The 20,764-nt window shown below is 36.1% G+C and overlaps 1 protein-coding gene across 3 annotated transcripts in view; it reads left to right on the top strand.

Moving 5' to 3' along the window:
- BRWD1 (bromodomain and WD repeat domain containing 1) overlaps positions 1–20,764 on the top strand; it is a 56,438-nt gene that overhangs the window by 12,742 nt on the left and 22,932 nt on the right. For all 3 annotated transcript variants that reach the window (XR_010473583.1, XR_010473582.1, XM_065068114.1), the window contains exons 12-29: positions 1,048–1,088; positions 2,319–2,417; positions 3,293–3,443; positions 4,041–4,175; positions 5,591–5,719; positions 7,007–7,232; positions 7,664–7,849; positions 8,554–8,737; positions 9,551–9,641; positions 10,546–10,686; positions 13,170–13,255; positions 14,156–14,351; positions 15,339–15,455; positions 15,578–15,685; positions 16,067–16,191; positions 16,284–16,366; positions 16,807–16,918; positions 19,815–19,876. Coding sequence is in view for 1 of the 3 variants with exons in the window: in XM_065068114.1 (XP_064924186.1) it covers positions 1,048–1,088; positions 2,319–2,417; positions 3,293–3,443; positions 4,041–4,175; positions 5,591–5,719; positions 7,007–7,232; positions 7,664–7,849; positions 8,554–8,737; positions 9,551–9,641; positions 10,546–10,686; positions 13,170–13,255; positions 14,156–14,351; positions 15,339–15,455; positions 15,578–15,685; positions 16,067–16,191; positions 16,284–16,366; positions 16,807–16,918; positions 19,815–19,876 (2,272 nt within the window). In the remaining 2 variants the exon portion in view is untranslated. The remainder of the gene's footprint in view (positions 1–1,047; positions 1,089–2,318; positions 2,418–3,292; positions 3,444–4,040; positions 4,176–5,590; positions 5,720–7,006; positions 7,233–7,663; positions 7,850–8,553; positions 8,738–9,550; positions 9,642–10,545; positions 10,687–13,169; positions 13,256–14,155; positions 14,352–15,338; positions 15,456–15,577; positions 15,686–16,066; positions 16,192–16,283; positions 16,367–16,806; positions 16,919–19,814; positions 19,877–20,764) is intronic.

Here is a 20,764-nt window from a genome sequence, read left to right as displayed (position 1 = left end):
AACTGGATGTCATACATATCTCTAATTTTAAAGTGCATGGTTTGCTCGGTTGCTTCCCTCTGATGTAAGTGTGCCTTGCCACCCACATATTACACATATTATATGCTGTATACAGGAAGTAGATAGGCTGAGAATGTGTATATTGTTACTCAAGTTATTTACAATTTGACACCTTTTGTGTTAAATCTTTAAATGAGATTGAGTTTCCAGAATTTTAGTTCTGTTCATCTCGGCCGTTATTTATGTTTTCAGGGGCTGTGCAAACTGCTTCATACTTCCTAAGTCAGCTTGCTGGTTTAGTGTTGTTTCCCTATGTGTGTCATTTAATGTGTGCTGTCTTTACTTGTGTTCTTGATATAACTGATATCTGTTAGGAGAATAACTTCTTAGATAAAATATGGTCATTTTTTTTATTTGTGTACCTTAGTCTAGTGGACTCTGCCTTCTAAGGAATCTTAGAAGCAAATGAGGTTATGCTCATGTGCTGAAGGCTGAGACTTTTTTTGTTTTGGCCCTTGATGCACAAAGAATCTGTAGTTTTACTGTAGAGATTTTAGATTTAGTTGAATCCTTAAAGCTCTTTCAAGAGCAGCTCTTAAAGTACTCATCTTCTTTTTGTTTGCCTTAATGTATTTTCTCTAATACTGAATCTGACTTTAATCATTTAAGTTATAGTGATAAGGCTTGATCAATATGTATTTCGTATGTAGAAGAGATAACTAGTTGTATATTTCTTGAAGGAATGTGTAAGTAGACTTGGGAACAACAAAGTCCTCTTGATTGTAGTAGGCATAGGATATTAGAAATATATATTCAAATGTGATTTAATTGTATGCCAAGTGGACAATTATTTCACCTGCCCACTCTTCATATTTAATTGGGACGGTTTTTTAAAACTTGCTTTTTAAATGCATTAGTGGTTAGTGAATTCTGGGACTTGGTTCAACTTGCAGTTAAAACTGTTAAAAAATTGTTGGTTTGGATTTGTCAAAACTGTATTCTCTGTTTAAAAATATAATTTCTAACAAACTCTACCTTTTCTTGCAGGACAAAGTGGACAGCATTCAGTTTTCTAACAGTGATGATAGGTATGTTGAGAAATGCTCTGTTGTGATCAAACAATACATTATTTTGGACTTCAAAATGTATTATTTTTCTTACCTGGAGGTTTCCAATAAGGAAATTCTCCTTATTTAGAACTCAAAGGGGAAATTTGGACTAATCCAGGAGAGCATAGCTAAGTTTCATCTGCCTGTCTCAGCTTTTAATCCTTGTTAGACAGTGTCTTTGGACTGGCTGGATTTTAATTTGCTTACAGAAATGTTGCCACTTTTTAACATACCTGATGTATTTGTCCCTTTGTAAACCTCTTCTTCCCCCTCCTTTCAGTTTGAGGAAGTATTGGATCAAAATAGGAAATGGGAAAATGCAATGCAAATGAATGGTCTAAAATAAGTTTTAATATTTTTCATTTTTTGTTTTAGCCTACTACTTTTTTTAAAGGAAATTTATTTAACAAAATTCTACAGTTGTTTGGGGGTGGGGGAATGTGAAAGGAAACACTGTGTAAATTCCATTTGTAAAAATTCACTTCCCTTCTACTAGAGAATGGAGTCAAATTGATCTCTGGCGTATCCCTAATTAAAGTGTGGATTTTAACCCTTCAGGGTAGACTTACATCTGCAACCATAAGATGCAACTTTATTGGGTCCTTTCTTTTCTTGAAAGCCACATAACTGTGACTAAGGAAACTAATAATCTAGATTTAGTTTGGAAGTTGTCGTTGTCTTGCTTTTAAATGTGTTTTTCTGCGATTATGCAGGTCTTTGGGGCCATCATGTTGCACTGGTCTATCCATGTTGCTTGCATGAATTACTTCTCAAGGCACTGCAAAAAAAGTCAATACAACTGCTCTTTTTGATTGGTAACACTTTCTATGGAAGGTGTTTGAGATTTATAATTATTGTTAAGATGAATCATAGCAAACTAGAGCACTGTCTGACACACAGACTTTTCCTGGGGGAGGTATGTCAACTGTCTTTCTCAGACTTGTGATTAATGGACTAGGGAAAACATTTCGGTTCCTCTCTTCAGGAATTTCCATTCTGCTGCATTGACAGTTCAGCAGTTCATGAAATGGAAGCCTGAACTGACGTGGTTTACAGCTTGCTACCTTAAAGTAAACCACTGATGGTCTTCTCTTTTATGCACAGTTGTTCCCTATGTGTGTCATGTCTGTCCGTCTTTCATTGTAGTGTTTTTTAAATTGTGGTGGTGTAACTCTGAATATACTTTAAAGCAAATCCTCCTCCTTCAAGGTTCATAAGTGGCAGCAGAGATGGAACAGCTCGAATTTGGCGTTTTGAGCAAGCAGAATGGAGAAGTATCTTGTTGGATATGTCTGATCGATTACCAGGGTAGGTGAAATGTTGTCTTTCGTGGGTTTTTGTTATTGTTGGGTTTTTGTGTCCACTTTTGTAGAAACTCAGCAGAAATTAATTTGTAGGTGATCAAACGGTGGGGTGGTGGGCCAAGAACAAACACAAAAAATGGACCTTGGATATACTAGTTTATTGGAGGGCGATTGCAAGCTCTTCTCTGATGCAGCCATGAAAAAAAAAAAGTGTTTTTTCTAAGAAAGGAGGAGGTATTAATATCTGAGATTTGTTTATGGTATCTTTCTGGGTTAGTATGTACAGCTCTGTATAATTGAGAGAGAGTCTTTGTAGGAGAGGCTACTAGTTGATGTGGAATATAGATAATGCTGTGTGAAGAAATGTTTCAAAAAAATCTTGTTCCTTTAGTTGACTAAAATGCCGAAAGGGAATGTTACAGTTTCCTATAAATGTATTTTGGGGAGAGAAACAAGGAAATAGATTGATATTAATACAAAATATTATCTTCAATATATTTATGTTGGAAATTGGAAAAAAATGCTTTGTTAATGTAGAGGTTAGCTTCTGAAACAGTTTATTTTTAAAGGAATTACTTTATGACTCTTAATTGTAGAAGAGATAAGACTCTATGAAAAAGCCTGTTTGCCTTTCTTCTCAAATGGGAAAGAGGTTATCATGTCCTATGAAATAAGTATGCTAGAAATCCAGATTTGCTTAATAGTTAATTGCACGAAAAAGAATCAAGTGTAAGGACAAAAGTTTCAAAACAAATATAATTATTAACTTCCCTTCTCTTGTCTGATTATTAACATGGGAAAACAGGTTATTTTTCTGTATTTTGAGATTGAAATGGGCTAATTAAAAATACCTCATGTCTTTTCAACTCTTTAAAATAGTGATACATGTTCAGAAGAAGACAAATTTATGAAACCTAAAGTAACCATGATAGCTTGGAACCAAAATGATAACTATGTTGTTACGGCTGTGAATAATCATCTGCTGAAAGTTTGGAACTCCTGTACAGGGCAATTACTTCATGACTTGGTGGTATGTAATTTTACTTGCTTCTTGAAATACATTGTCTTCCTAAAATGGCAATGACATGTGCCTGCTGGGTTTATAATTAGATCTGATTTGTCTTGAAAGCTCTATATGAACGATAAATAAAGTGTAGTGTTTCTTGGATTTTTTTTTTTTAACCGAAACTAGCCACTTCCTTGTGCATTTGAACTATCCTTTCCCTAGCTGCTGTGCTGAACTTACCTCTCCTGTGGAATAAATAAAAAGATTTTCTGCAGTGACACACTTGTCCATTTAATAGTTCACTGTCCTGTGGAAAAAAAACAACTTCATATTTCTAGAGTTCTTGTGTGAATCTAGGCAATTATTTAATTTAGAATTACAGTCTTTCTGGCTGCCTGGGGTTTTCCCCTACTTATGTGCCATGAGGAAGTAGTCCAGATAGATACACTGTGGAATTTGTAAAAATCCATGTGTTTTGGAGGCAGCTTGTAGATGTCTAATTTTCCAAGAGTCTGAGTGTGAGGAGATGATAGTACAGTGCTTTGGGCTCTACTGTAAATATCCTCTTGATGTGGATTTATGTCCTCTTGTTTGCACTTGATATGTGATTTTAAATTCTAGGGACACGCGGATGAAGTATTTGTCTTGGAAACCCATCCTTTTGATTCCAGGATAATGTTGTCTGCAGGTCATGATGGCAACATCTTTATATGGGACATTACCAAAGGCACGAAAACAAAGCATTATTTTAACATGGTAAGACCTTTTTTAATTTTTTTTTTTTTGCTCAACACACAGCAGTGTGTTCACATACTAGTTTAAGGAGTGCTCACTAACATGCACACCCCCTGCACTTTTTTTTTTTGGGGGGGAGGCAAAAACCACAAAAAAAAGCATAAACAACCAAGACCCATCAAAAAAAAAAACCCAAATCAATAACATTTTTGAGTTTGTTTTTTCTTTAGAGCTTTTACCTTTGAATTTCTTGATTATTGTAGTGTAGGTGGAAAGTGACCAGGAGCCATTTTTAACAGTTTAATGTGGCAGCAAAGGAGGGCTGGGATTGCCTCCTTTGTCTGCTCCCAGCTGCCCACTAGCATTCTTTGTCTTCAATCAAGTGCTTCTCACTGGATCTTTTACAAAGCTGAGTCACTTCACTGATCTGCGGCGGTAATTCCCCACTTCCCTTCATCACTGCTTTCCTGCAGGGCATCGGAGTTGAAACCAGTCAGGGAGGTCTCAATAAGCAAGACAAGGAAGATTAATTTTCAGAACTTGCAGTTGGGTGTGAGGAATGTGAGACGTGGGGGGAGGAGCACACGAATTTACTTTCATCATGGTCAATGTCTGAGCTTTGCAGACTTCACATGTTGATCAGGACTTCTCTGTTTGATGTGTTGGGAGGAGTTGACACCAGGGCTTTTCTACTCTTTGTCACTGAAGACATTCTCGCACCTCATTCATAGTATCTGTTTTCCTTAATTGAGATCAGGAGCCGTATAAAAGACTGAGAGGTCCTGTTTTAGACCATCATTTCAAGAGTGTTACTGACAAATAATTATATTCTCAATTGTCTTAAAAATGATAATGTTATTACCTTAAGTATTAGTGGATCAGTGCAGTTCTTCTTGAGACCTCCAATGGCATTTATTCCATTTGAGAGTTTGTGATTAACATTTTAAAATAGGTTATTTTCTCTGAGACTTAAGTTATGATCCAATGTTCCTAATAATTTTTTTTTTTTTTTTTTTTTTTCTGGCTACACTCAGTAGTGAAGTCTTTTTTTTTTTTTAGCTTTAAGATTTCTTGTGCTTTTCTTGAAAGTGCTTTGACAAAATCAGTATATATTAGCTGCAATTTACTTTTAAGCAGTATACTAAGAGCTAAAAAGCCTCAAAAAGCTTTTTTTTTTTTAATCCTTAACAGTAAGTTTCCATACCCTTTAATACATCTTTTAAAATTGAGTGCATCTTATATAACTATATGGTTCAGGACTTAAAATCATTTGTCAAGTGGAAGAGGAATAAACTGAAGTAATGGAATTATTTTTGCTTTGAGTTATTTAAGAGATGAATGGCTGCTTTTGATAGAGTAATTAATTTTTGATGCTGCGTTATTGTTTGCTCAAAAAAAAAGTTCACATAATGTTGAATTTCTTTCCTTCAATCTAGATTGAAGGCCAAGGACATGGTGCTGTTTTTGATTGTAAATTTTCACCAGATGGGCAGCATTTTGCATGTACAGATTCTCACGGGCATCTATTGATATTTGGTTTTGGCTGTAGCAGGCCGTATGAAAAGGTAAGTTCAGCTTTTTATTGGAACTGTTTATTCAGACTTCTTACTCAGATTAGTTACATTCACTCTTCTAAAATATGGTATGTAAAAAAAGAGTTTTGTATGGGTACAGGATCTAAATATAACAGGTTCCTTGTTGTCTGTGAGTTCTCCTGTATGTATGGTCCTGGCACAGCAGAAACAACCAGTGTCTTAACATTCCCTTGGGAGTAGCTTCCAAGAACTTTTCTGGAATACATTTTAATTTTCCAGCCAGCTAATCTGCATGTTAATTGTTCAACCCCCAGATTACGTTTCTTTCTAATTTCTGAAAATAGCTTGATGTTTAAAGACTGGAATGTATCACAAAGTTTATTACATTACTACCTAATTAACAAAAAAGCAGGCTGTTTCTATGTTAAGAATAATTTGCTGGTTTATTTCAATTATTAGAACTGGCAGTTCTTTATACCTTTCCTTATTCAAACCCGAATATACTGTAGTAGTTTGTTGAAAATAAGCAAAAGTAAATATCGATCCGACGCTGTGGATTTTGAAACGTTAGAAAAATGTGCATGGGATAAATCTTTTGCTTTTTTGAGCAGCCTTTTTCTTTTTTGATTTGATAAATACATGTGTTTCTGTTTTTTCAAAATAGCTCTCAAAAGTGCAGTTCTGGCCTATGCCTATGCTTTTCTTCACTCCCCCCTCAAATTTTTTAAAGTTGCAATGGTAATTCCGTGTTTGTCATTTTAAATATTTTTTTTTTCTTGCTTTAAATTCTTAGCTGAAATTGAAATTTATTCTCTTCATCTTGCTTATAATTTTGCGAAGCAAAGATTATGACTGTGATCTAACACTTGTGTAACTGTCTTCCTTCAGCTGCATGGATTTAACAGACTGTGTTGCAGAAAAAGTTTATGGTGGACATTGCATGATTAAGAAAGGACTTTACTTTGAGGGCTTAAGTTGAACTTCAAACAGTTATTTCCTTGCATGGAAACCAAGGAAACTTTTCTTAACTGTATGGAAAAAATAGAATGAGATGTAGAATGTTTTCAAAATTAAATGTAAAGTAGTGTTTCTGCTTTAAGTTACCTCAGTCGTTGCCCGCAAAAGCACTCTCAAAAATGAGAGTACTGCAACACCCCTACAGGTTAATTGTAGCTATGCATAACTTCTTATTGGGAACTTGCGCTTTGTTGTACCTTTTAAGAGAGTTTAGATATTTTAGTGTCACTTGTTCTTCTCTGTTATTTAGCATATTTGTTTTTTTCAAATTGATAACATAAAAACTTCATTTCTTTCTAGATTCCTGATCAGATGTTCTTCCACACTGACTATCGGCCACTTATTCGAGACTCTAACAATTATGTCCTAGATGAGCAGACTCAACAGGCTCCTCATCTTATGCCCCCTCCCTTCTTAGTAGATGTGGATGGAAACCCTCATCCAACAAAATATCAAAGATTGGTGCCAGGAAGAGAGAATTGTGCAGATGAACATTTGATTCCTCAACTTGGATATGTAGCAACAAGTAAGAACAGTGTTGCTGAAGACCTACCTATAGAAGTTAGAATGGGAACAGAGTAGATAATGACATAGGTTATTTAAAAATTACTTCATTTTCTCACATCCTGAAAGGTCCCACAGGATAATAAGATTTTAAACAAGAAAAAAACCCCCTAGTTGGTTGTTGAAATACATATCTAAATTATTCCAACTCCGGACATTCAGTGATTCTATGATTTTCTGTGGGCACTGACATGCACAAACTGTGTTTAAGTTGTACACTTCATAAATGTCTCATTTCGAATAAGTAAGTCAAATTATTTCAAGAATGGATTTTATTGTGTTTAGTTGTAGTTGTAGCATGTCTCTCTGTGATGTGAACAATGAGATAAAATCATTTTCTATAATCACTTAGTTAACCAAAGCCATTTGTTTTATTTGCATTACACTTGCAAGGTGATGGAGAAGTGGTTGAACAAGTTATAGGCCAACGGTCAGTTGATCAGGATGAACAAGGCTTGGAGCCCAGCATTCTTGATGGTATGATTAGACAATTACAACTACAACAAGATCAAAGAACTGGAGCTGATCAAGAATCTGCTTCAAGTGGTCCACAAAATGGGGAAGGAACACCTAGAAGAGGTGAATACATGCTGATAATTGTTCTATCTCAGTTTTTATTATGCTGTGTGAAGTATTTAGAACAGGTTTTATGTTTAATGTTGTTTTGAGGACTAAGATTCCTTTAACACAGTGATATCTATTTAAGATGTGTTTTATTCATTAAAACAATGCTACGCTTCTGATTAAATTACAGAGCCTTTTGCTTTTCCTTTTAAAGACCATTAATTGTATTTCTTGTAGAGTGCTACATATTTAATAACATTTGTAGAGTGCTCACACAACATTTAGAAGAGCTACATTTGTTGTCCTCTGAAGTTCGCAAAATAAATATTTTGCCATTATTCAAACTGGGGTCCTCTACCCCTTCTTTATGGATTTAAGCCAAACAGTCTTCTGTGTGTGTCCTTGTAGTTTTAATTATTTATGCCCAGCTCCAGGAAAAGTGCTCTGTAGAACCTTCACTAGCCTCAGAGCTGCTAAAGCAGTTCAGAAAAACATCTCTGTTACGTTATACGTCCTTTCACTGTATTAAAATTGTAGAAGAAATAACCATTTTAAAAGTACATGTGTAATCTCACATAATTTCCTAAAGGTGGTAACTAAGCGTGTACTTACAATCGTGGAGTTAAAAATATGTAAAGTGTTAATTTTTTATCTTTTAGTAAGAAGAAACAAGGGTCCAATTCTCTGTAGTCTGGGAAAAACGTTTTTGTATATTTTAGCTTTTAGAAGGCCAAGTTTTGACATCCAGTCTCCTCCCAATATTGGTCTACGACGTAGTGGACAAGTTGAAGGTGTGCGTCAGATGCATCAGAATGCCCCACGAAGTCAGATGGCTACTGAGCGAGATCTTCAGGCTTGGAGACGAAGAGTTGTTGTACCAGAAATACCACCAAGCTTACTCAGGTCTGTGGACAGCTTGCAGATATGACTGGAGAGAACACATCACGTTATTTTTTTCTAGGTCTAGTGCTATTAGACTGAGGGTAAAATACATACGTGGTACGAATTGCAATAGTGCAGTGTTATGGTCATCTATGCTTAAAAAGTTTTACTTGTGAAGTCCATTCAACAAAAATAAATGGAAATTTCTCTAGTTTAATATATTCTCCCATATTTCAGTTATTTGAGTCATCTTAGAGGACCGCTGGATTGCCTAGAAAATTGCTTTTTCCAAAATAAAGGGGTATAGGTTAAATTCATTTACATGAAAGAGTTCAGAGAGATTGTGCTTTTCTCAGACCTTGTGGGGGTGGTGTGTTAAGATGAGAAGCAGCACTGAGCACCTGAAATACTGAAACAGCTGTTCTCAAAAGTAGTATCAATATGCATCTGTGAAAAGGAGTAGTATCAACAGCTAAATATTTATTTTTAATGGTTCAGCCATATGTGCTGCCTCATCTCTGAAGTTTTTAAAAAACTTTCCTGGTGTTGGGAGATAGAGTAAGATACTAAGAAAGTTTTCCTTGCAAATATCAGAATATAATAAACTTTTGCAACCCGATTTTTAATCCACATTCTTACCTTTCAAATCATACTATCTGCAAATGAGAGGACGTGCGTTACAGGTGTTTGAGCAATAATAATGTCTGAAATTAATAATGTAATGGAGTTGGGTGTTAGGGGTTTTTAGATAGATCCTTCAAAGAGAATGGATCATTTAACTTTTCAGTATTGTCGAAATAGATGTAGAGTTAAATTTTCATTACTTTCTCATAGGAAGCAGGAAGACTATCGAATTGCAAAAGGGGAAGAAGAGAGAGATCTTTATGCGACAGAGAAGAGAAAGTCATTCGAGTCATTGGAAAAGGTATGCAGCATCTTCTAGGAAAATGGACATTCTGTGCCCAGGGACAAGAGATGGTTTAAAAAATGAAAGCAGACATTTCTGGAAGTATGGTCTTCAAAGGATCCTTCCACTTATTGCAGGATGAGGTTTTATTTCGTTTATGAATACCTACTTTTATATATATATTTTTTTATTTTTCAATTGTGCCTCCTTCCATCTGTGGTATTTGGTACTAATTTTTAAAGGCAGGCTTGACTTCAGGCCATTCTGGTTTTATGGCAGTTCAAGTTTCAAAGACAGTTGTTGCAGATTTGCTAAAGTGTTGAGGTGTTAGGATGTTCAAGATCCTGTATTTGGAGAGTTACAGGCTATATTGCTATTCCCTTGCCATTTTACTTCAGATTACTGTTTTGTGTATGGGGCAACTTTTTCAGACTTGCCCCATTTTGAATGATTTTTTTCATTATCTGTTGCTGATTTTATAAGATAGTGGCTGTGATTCACTGTGTCTTGCAGCACAAAACAATTTGATACAAGAATTCTACTGCATGATCCCCTTAACTGTGAGGAGTTGAGGATTTCTGGTCCTTTCAGAATTGCACACTGTAGGCAGTTAATGTCTTGATTCTGTAAACACTCTTATCGGGTAATGTGAATGGACCTGTCACAGTAGCTTATACAGAGTAATTTCTTAGAATAACTACTAAATCTCAAAATGTGAACAGCAAATTTAAAACTATTGGTTTACAGGAAAATTATTTCTTATGAAAAGGAGTTTTGACGTGATCAGGTTGTGATGTGATGAGGCTGTTTAAGTTTTTACATTCAGCAGTGCTTTTAAGCCACCCTTTCACCCTCAAAATTTTGCTACATATGTACTTTTATGTAACTTCCTTTTTTTTCTTTTACTTCCTGTATAAATCAGAGTGATTCTGAGTCTTCATTAATACAATCTAAGCGTAGACTGTATAGACGGAAATATGCCAATTACCGAACACGGAATAACATTGAACAACTGGAGTCCTCTGATGAGGAAAGAGATAACTGCTTTGACTTTATAGAGCAGGTGAGTTCTCTTCCAAGTTCTGTATTTTGATCCGAGTTCTTCAATAAGTGAAGTTTGATGTAAATTTGCCTTTTCTCTCTTAAACAAGCAAACAAAAAAACCCTTCTGTTACCAAAGAAAATATTTCTGTAAGAGTCATTATTGTTAGCAGTTCTTAAACCTATTTATCTATTGTCTTAATAATGACCATCTTTCCTGTCATTTTATAAATGACTGAACTGTTTTTGCTGAGAGTCTCCTAAACCAAAGCCACAGCTCAAGGCACTGATGTACAGTGCTGAGGTTGGTTGAAAGTGAAATCTGGACTTTAGATACATCTTGCTCTTTCTCTGTGAAAACCTTCCAAATTTTTGCGCACATCAAACTGGAAATTTTGAAGCTTCTTGATAAAGCATAGTTACAGTCTGGTAATCTGATTCTTCCACAGAGTCTGGTTATCCTGGCTGAGTCCTGGCTTGGAGTGACACAGAACTTTGCTGTGGGTAGCAGGAGCTTTTGGCTGTTGTATTATCAGATGTACATCAGTGGTAGGGTTGTTTGGACTACAGTTTGTCACAGATGAGTGATTTAGGGTCCTGCTTGCTGCAGAGCAGTGTTTAGATCACTTAAAGAAAAGTGTGACTTAGAGTTTGATGGCAAGGTTAACTCTGTTACTGCGTGGAGGAAGCATGCCAAGCAGAATGAGGTGAAAGTTGCTTTAGAGTGATTTGTGTAGGACAGAAGACGCAAAACGGTAGAGGGAGGCCCTCCCATTGAGTCATGAGGTTCAGAATGGACCTCCTTGCTTTCTAAACTTGTTCTCAGAAAGGAGCCTAGGTGTGGCTGGATCTAAACTTAGCCCCAGACTTGGTCAACAGTTCATGTCCAAGAGACACAAAGGGAAAACAAGGGATTGTATGTGTTTATGACCAAAAGATTATATGTGCACATCTGATTCTTTATATTGCTTGGCTAAGATTTCAAAGTTCCATCATTCTGCATCCCAACGCTATTGGTCTCCAGAGGTCTGGTGCCAGGTCGCTCTGAATCCTAGGTCTCTCAAGCAAACTTTCAGACATAAAAGTTAATTGGCAATGAGGATGGGATCCTAACTGTCTCAAAGCAAACTCTCAGGCATCAAAGTGCATAGAAATAAATAACTGAAGGAAGCAGGACAGCCCCAGGCTTGGCTCAAGCTGGGTATTTTTGCAGAGGTGCTGAGCTGAGGACAGAAGTCCCTGGGTAATTTATACCTTTGCAGACTATTTACCTGCCCCTCACATGATGGTTCAATCCAGTAGTGGTATTTGTGTCTGGGATCTTCTTGCTTCTCATTGAATCCTTTCATCGTCTGCAGACGTCTGCAGGCTCGTGTTTTGTTTAGCTGCAGACATTTATAGTCTGTAGCTGCTTCATGCTGGCTCTGAAGATGTTATTTTGTTCAAATGGATCCTGTTTTGCTCAACAAAGTGCAAAACAGACCTTATGTTGCAGGTGTTCATGATGTTCTGTAGCTGCTGTGTTTTCATTGAGTAGATGTAAGTTTGGTGAATATGAGAGGAACTTCACAACATACAGTTTAAGATTTCAGCAAATTTGTCTAAGTAACATGAAACAGACAGTATATTAAAAATCACATGACCTTATAATTCTAAGTTATTATATTTAAAATGCATTTACTTAAGCTAAATTATTAATATAAAACTTAAATTGGGCTTATGCAGTGATCTGTGATTAGTGTAGATCATTGCCCTACAGCCATACTTGTCTAGCAGGGAGTGCTCACAGTAGCTCACCCAGGCTGTCATATCTATGGACTAAAGTGGTTGGCTTGTCATCTGATTGCACAGAGTGGGAAACGTCTGCACAAGACTCGTACCCACACCTTGCTGGTGTTCAGTGCACCGTTCCAATTCCTTGTTGGTTTTCTAACAGTTTTTGGCTTGTCTGCAACTCAGGCCTTTACCATCTTTGGAGTCTGGACCAAACTGCTGTTGGTTTGGTTGTGGGGGTAAATAGAGTACATCTGCCACACAGATGTCTGGCCTTGTACACAGGGAACTAGTCTTAAACTGGGGAAGGGGGAAGAAGCAGGAGTGGAGAAGGCTGGACTTGTTGGACTTATCACTTAGTTAAGGAAAAATGGTGAAGAAAAAGGAATGGCCCACCACTTTGTTCTGATAAAAAATGTGAACTTAGACTAGAAAGAACATAACTAGGGGGATATAGATGCTGCTTTGTAAAGGGTGGCTACAGCAGGTTAATCCATACGTGGCTAATAAAGTGTTGGTGAATGTACAGAAGTTAATGATTATCCGTGCACTGTTAACTTCTAATCAACTACAAAAAAGTACTACTTTAATTTCCATTTTAACAACTCCTTTTACCAGATTTCATCCTAAATTGATAATATGCAGACATGAACAGAGTGGTTTATGTTTCCAGCCCTTAAAATATGTGCTGTGAGGAAGTTTTGGATTGACTCTGCATATTTTTAAATTTAGGAAGCCAAAGAAAGTGAGGGCTCTGACTCATCTGATGAAGAGGAAGAGTGGAGAAGTGACAAGAAAAGCAACAGTAATAGTTCTAGGTAAAAGCAAACAAACAAGTCCCAGCTTTTACTGTAATGAGTTTTACTTGAATTTTGTCAAGTTAAAAGTTGTGTGGAAGTTCTGTTGTGCTTTGCATGTAATAATATTTTGTGGAGTACTGTGCTGATGCATTGCATTGTTACTTAGTGTCCCATTTGATGAAAACATTTCTGTCTTTTAATGCAGTTTCAGATTGTTTTGCTTTTTTGCTAGGTGGCAAGGAGAAAGAAGATAGTCGGGAATGGTTTTTTTATAGTGTATTTTGTTCTGTAGCACTTTCGAGGGATGGGGAGTTTTGGTTTGTTCGGTTTGAGGTTTTTTTTAGTAATGCAGAAACAATCAGTTGCTTGCTCTTACAAAAATATTTGATTGAGAACAATTAATTTTGAAAATTTATTATTTTATTTAGAACTGAAGTTCTGAAGTTATAGATAATTTTTAATGACTCTACTATGTTATAGATATCCTTTCTAGAGCTTTGTAGTAGTAGAACTAAAAAATACTGAGATATAAAAAAAAAAGTGTACTTGTGAGATTTGTATAACTGTCTTTAAAGACTTTTAGTGTTCGGATAGTGTGCTCTTTAGGAAGGGCTTTTAACTAGTCCAGAATTTCATTGCACAACTTTCTTTCCCTGATTTTTTTTTTTTTTTTTTTTTTAAAGAATTCTCCAGACCTGAGTTTTTTAAAAAACGTGCTTTGAATTACTGTGTTCTCAAAATACTATGTTAAACATCAAGTAATTGTTACAACAGGTCAAAGTAGTTTTAGTACTTTAGATAGTGCTTTTAAGAGCAATCTGTATCTGCAGATATTTGTCTGAGAGAATTTAGCATTCTGAAGTATTGACAACTTGGTTCTGTGTTTGCATTTTCCCTGACCCCATCTGCTATGGACAGCGATTCTTCAAGTAGGTACTCTGACTGGATTGCCGATTCAGGGATTAACCTACAACCTCCTGTACGGACTTCTCGGCGGAAAGTGCTCAGATACTACAGTACGTCAGAAGATGAGATATCAGCAGAGAAATCATCTCCTCCAAAGAGAAGAAGAAGAAAAAGGAGAAAAAAGCCCAAACCAAAAAAGCAGGAGGAGGTATACAGTAAAACTATTCTACGTATTCTAATAAATTTCTCTTGTAAGTTTTTAGACCTCTTCACTGGGAAACTTTAAGTAATTGTTGTTGCCACTGAACAAGGAAATTGGTATCACTAGGTATAGTGTGCACTTAAGCAATTTGACACCATTGCAAATGCAAGGTATCTGCAGATTTGTATGGAAGAGCCTGCATACTAAGTCAAGTCATCTTCACTTTCAGATAAAGAGTTCTCAAGTTTTCTCCTATCAAAGGAGAAATGTGATTATTAAATAGCTGTACAGAATATTAGACTAAAACCCTGCTAAACTGTCACTTTTTAAGTAACGTATCTTTTCAAAAACTTAGGGGCTGTAGTCGCTGTATTTATGGTGGCCATTTATACTTGGGTTGAATTTTTAATTTTTCTAAGTTATAGTAATTACTCTTTTAAGTCACTGAAATTTATAAATTAATCTAGTAATTATCCTTTAGGTTACAATAGATATTTGCTGGTTTCTGCTATAGAAGGGCAAACAGGTGTTTTTTTATTAATGTTTGGGGTAATTTTTGTATGTTTTGCTCTCCATCCTTTCACTTCTTCCAAGTATTCTCAAATATATTCTTAAAACTGTTTTAATATGGATATTTATTGTGCAATATCTCAATTGTTAATATTCAAATAATTTCTTGTAGTTTGATAGGTTTTTAATTTGATACTAAGAATGCCATCTAAATCATAAAAATTTGTTTCTCTGAAGACATGGGTAATAGTAACCTTGCTCACTCAAATCTTCATATAGGGAGAGGAATGCTTAGTATTAGTACTACAAATAGTTACAACTTAAGCAAAGCCTTGGAGAAATTTTGCTGATACATTTTGGAAATGTACATTAGTCTTTTATACATCAAGCTTTTGTCTGCCAAATTAAATGGAACAAGTTGTTTTGATGTCGTGTCAGCAATATGTCTACTCTATCTGATTTTGCTCTTTGTTAAATGTGAAGGCTAATGCTCCAGCACAACGAGTAAACTTGGAGTTGTCATATGATTGGCACCCTCCTGTTTGGATAACAGACACAGCTCTTCGAAGATCCCCTTTTGTTCCGCAGATGGGTGATGAGGTAGGAATATTGATTAAAATCTTTAAATGCTCGTGTTAACTAACATTATTATAGTTTCTAAATACAGGAAAACATTTACTGTTTGGGTGGTTTTTGGTTTGTTTTTTTTTTTTTTTTTTTAGGTAATATATTTCCGACAAGGACATGAAGCTTACATTGAAGCAGTTAGAAGAAATAACATTTATGAACTGAATCCACACAAGGAGCCATGGAGAAAAGTAGTCCTTAGGGTACGTCTGCACTTGAAGATGCTGTGGGTTCAATATTAGTAGTCTGTGAATGAAGAGTAGTGTTTACACTGTTTGCAAAACATTGATTTGTGAGGTTATACCATTTCCCATAATGTTTCCCTGTGGAAACAATAGGGAAAACTGTCTTCAATTACCAGAGTATCTTCAAACTTACCTGTGGGAAGCCTGGAGTATAGACAGCTGTGTTAAAATTGCCAAGTCTGACTGACTATCTTCCATGGAAATCTCAAATACAGTTTCAATATTTTTGGCTTTTTAGATGTGGATACAATTCATGTGCCTGGTTAATTAATTTCAAATTAATGGTTTTGTGCATAGTCCAGGAGGTAATAATTTATTTTTTTTCTTCTTAATCTGTAGGATCAGGAATTGGTAAAAATTGTTGGCATTAGATATGAAGTTGGTCCTCCTACATTGTGTTGCCTCAAGCTTGCCTTTATAGATCATGCCACCGGAAAACATACAGACAAATCATTTTCCATCAGGTATGTGTATCTTTATTTTTCTGAAAAGTATTTAAAAATACATTTCTTTTTCTAAGGTACACTCATGAAAGGGAATTTTTTTTTTTGTCTAGATACCATGATATGCCAGATGTTATTGACTTCCTTATATTACGTCAGTTCTATGATGAAGCACGGCAAAGGAACTGGCAAGCTTGTAAGTGCGTTTAAGTATTTGACTAAGTGATTTTGAAATCAGAAATTTTCCTTGACTCATTGCTGAATATGCTAGATGCTACTTGCTTGTAACTTTGGAGGGCTCTGGTATGTAAGGTCCCTTTGCCCATTAGAAATTTGAGCCTATTAACTGCTGTGCCAAGCATTTCGGAGGGATTACCGTGGATCTAAGATATAGTCTTCAAAACCTACATAGACTCTAGTGTACCCTTTTCTTATTTCATAGTTAAGTAGCAAACTTATTTAGATTTTAGCACTTAAATGTTTTTGGCATAATAAGTTGTTTTTTATTGAATATCGGTTGATTTAGAACTTTAAACTGGAAGACACTGATAATAAGTTTTTCTACTAGCGTATAGAAGAAGCATAACTAAATACATTTTCTTAGTGGAATATCTGAGCAGACTTCTTTTGCTTTAGCTGATAGATTCCGATCCATTATTGATGATGCATGGTGGTTTGGAACAGTGTTGGGTCAAGAACCGTATCAGCCTCAATATCCGGATAGTCACTTTCAGTGCTACAGTGTTAAGTAAGTATAAAAAGACGTGGCACTTCTAATGTTAGTTGTGTGGGTTTCCTCTTACATAGCTGGCTTATTGGTATGAGAGTGTTTAAATTGTTCATATTATTTTACTCGTGGTATTATCATGTTTTAATGCTTACAAGTTGCTAATCTGGCATAACATGAATATGTAATAACTTGTGGCAATTTTTTTTGTGGATAGTAATATAGTAAAAGAAGTTATTGACCTTTTTATTATTTGTGAATCATCTTCTGTAAAGACTAATGCTGAATTGCTTCCACGAAGCAAGCAATGCAATTTCCAGTGTATGCTAATTACTTCTGTTAATTCATAATTGGTTTTGGATGGGGCATGCTGAATCTCTTCTGTTGTTGCTGAAATCGTGATCCATATGCTTCAAGTTCTGGCACTTCAGTCTTTCTCCACAGGAGAAAGTATACATATAAGATGATCTCATACTATCAGTTGAGATTCCTGTAGAGAATGTTTGCAAGTGTTGCTCTCTTCATGTTTGCCACATGAATGTGAGGAAAGAATTTGAGTCTCTTCATTACCTGGTAGTGTTCTGCCACATTCCCTGTTGTGTAGATCCCACTTGCAATTTCACCTTTTGATGTTCTCTTCGGGTGATATTTAGCTAGATAACTGTCAGGTAATACAACACTGTGTGCTTGTAACAGACAAATCCCTTTGACCAGTCTACTTGTCAGGAGATAATACTGCCTAGATGAAGGAAAATAATATCAAATGAATTGTTCAAAACATGGCAAATTGAGCAAATCAAGGGTATTAGGAAAAAACCCAACTACTTAAACAGGAAAGGCCGAGAACATCCGGGTCAAACTGGTAACAGGATAGTTGTACCCGGACCTTCTTTATGTATGCTGAAAAATGACTGCCTACTATTCCTTCATGACAGTTTGACATTAGTAGTGTTTCTGTGCATCTTCTTTCATATTGACAAAGAGGTCCTTCACATGAAGGAGAAAAAAGGTGAACAAAGATAACTCAGGACCTCAGTGTTCAAAATCAGGATATTGCCCTTCATAGAATCACAGAATGTTAGGGATTGGAAGAGACCTCAAAAGATCATCTAGTCAGATTCCCCTGCCAGAGCAGGAACACCTAGATGAGGCTACACAGGAATGTGTCCAGTCAGGTTTTGAATGTCTCCAGAGTAGGGGACTCCACAACCCCCCTGGGCAGCCTGTTCCAGTGCTCTGTTACCCTCACTGTGAAGAAGTTTCTTCTCATATTTAAGTGGAACCTCTTGTGTTCTAGTTTGAACCCACTGCCCCTTGTCTTACCCTTGGTTGTCACCAAGAAGAGCCTGGCTCCATCCTTGTGACACTCACCCTTTACATATTTATAAACATTAATGAGGTCACCCCTCAGTCTCCTCTTCTCCAAGCTAAAGAGCCCCAGCTCCCTCAGCCTTTCCTCATAAGGGAGATGCTCCACTCCCTTAATCATCTTTGTTGCCCTGCACTGGGCTCTCTCCAGCAGTTCCCTGTCCTTCTTGAACTGAGGGGCCCAGAACTGGACACTATCACAGATGTGGCCCTTGTTGTGGCCCATCCAAGTAGTCTGGAATGGTTCTGGGATTTTGTTTGCTTTGGATTCCCCCAGCATGGGAGGACTGTAGAACAGTCAGTGAATACATAATATTCCTGTTTCTGTCATGACCAGAAATTGTTCCCATGTCTTTTGCAGTATTTTTGATATCCAGAGTTTCATTGTTAGAGGGTGCTGCTTTTTTTTTTTCGCTCAGAGGTTTTTGAAAATGTCACTCATCCCAAGGAAGGGAAGTATTTGTAGCTAATAGACAGTTCTGTGAGACTACCAAGATTGTGTTACGTATTTTGGTTCCTTGTATTATCTACTTTACTTGTCATCTGTCCTGTTGATTTTCCTTAGGAGGAAGATGTAACTTCCAGATTGAAGTTCTTGCTTGTATGCAATTTCAGTTTTGCTTTTATAGCTACAATTAGAAAATTGGCGCTCTTGATGTGCCATAAATAAAAGTGGCATCAACATTTTGTATTTAGAACAGATCATCTGACCATAAGGGACTTTTTTGTGTTCCTAGCAGTGACAAAGCTAAGACTGTTCCATATGTAAAAGATCTGTCAGTGTGTGCAAATACTTGTTTTTTTCTGACAGGAGCTTAATCACCCCCAGTGAGAAAGTACTAGCATGTTCAAAAAATTATTAGGCAAAAATAAGTAGATACTAAAGGAAATAGATTGGGGTCTGTTCACAAATATGCCTAGAGGAATACAATGATCATGAATCCTGAAAGTACAGATAGAACAGACTTGTACTAGGATCATACAGCCTCCGTAAATAGCATCTCCCAAGAATAGTTTCAAAAATAGAAGTTACTGGTCTAGCTGAACCGGTAGGGCATTAAGCTGATCCACTTGGGCATTTCTTATCACATGAAATATTAATATATCAAATACCTCACTTACAGTTCTTCCTTTCTCTTAAACATTCAATGGACTTGCACAACTACTGTTGTTGTTTGCAAAAGAATCCTCTGTCCCATATGTTTGCTCTTGTATCTTTCCCGTGATGTTATCTCATTTTTCCAAGTGTACAGCTTATTTTTCTTCTGCAGTGTCTTGATACAATATCTATAAAATTGATTTTGATATTGAATAAGTTGTGTATAGCCAAAATGAGGAGCACAAATGTAATTTGAAATTCATTATGAAGAATGTTTCTTTTTGCACTGTGACAGGTGATTGCTAGCTAATACTTTTATTTATATGCATATTTATACAGTATATTAATACATAAAAATAGCTGTAATTTAAATATGCTTGGAGGGAATACTTCTGAGTCAAAATAACATTTCTGTGTATGTGTTTGTTTGTTTTTAACTTTGTGAATCAGATGGGACAATGGTGAAATTGAAAAGCTTAGCCCGTGGGACATGGAACCAGTTCCTGATAATGGTAGGTAGAAACTCATTTAATAAAAGATTCATGTGCTTCTCCCGCTTTTCAGTTCCTTAGTCTCATGCAGGTATTGGACCTTAGACAACTCCTGTCTTTATTGCAATTCTTGTCACTAAGTCATTTGAGTACAGTATCCACTGTACATATCTACTTAATAGGGGGAACTGATATGGTAATGGTTATCCTTTAAATTGTAGGGAATGTCAGCAGGGCATTTTTCTGCATTTAAGCAAGAAAGTTCTTAAAAACAGTCTTGCTTCAGATTTGGTGAAATACCTTGAATATACCTATATTTTTTTCCCTTGGCATCTTCCAGAGCAATTTTGAAGGAAATACTTGAAATGTGTAGCTCTGGCTTATACAATAAAATCTGCTACTTAAAAATGTCAATGTTCAAAAACATCTCAAGTTTCAAAAAAACCAGTTTGTTGTAATACATTATAGTATAAAGGGATGGGGAACTAATAGATATAAAATAATTTCCAGCCAGCACATCCTCACTGCATGTAGTTTAAAACCAGCAATTTATAAAGTTTGCTGGTCAAATCCAGATTAACTATAAATGATACAGTTGGATTCCTGGTTTGTCTTACTTGATTTAGTTTTCCAGTGCTTGTCAGTACCAGCTGGATGGAAGGAGGAAAGTTCGTGAAATACTGACAGAGTAGTTCCTGAATAAGCTGTCAAAAAGATACTGAATTTCTAATAGCCTTTGCTAGGAGTTAGCTTGTTTCCCAGACACCAGAAAGCCTTGTGCTATATTTTTATCTTAAATATGAGTATATTGTATACATGTGGATGTTCTCAGTAGCTGCCTGACCGTCTAAGCTCCAAAGTGTTAGCTGCCTGCTTGAGTCATATCTCGTGATGACAAATTTTGCAAAA

The sequence above is a fragment of the Columba livia genome, chromosome 1 (assembly GCF_036013475.1).
Source record: "Columba livia isolate bColLiv1 breed racing homer chromosome 1, bColLiv1.pat.W.v2, whole genome shotgun sequence".
Taxonomy (NCBI): domain Eukaryota; kingdom Metazoa; phylum Chordata; class Aves; order Columbiformes; family Columbidae; genus Columba; species Columba livia.
The sequence above is the reverse complement of the archived record's forward strand: the minus strand, read 5'-3'. Positions and strand labels throughout refer to the sequence as shown.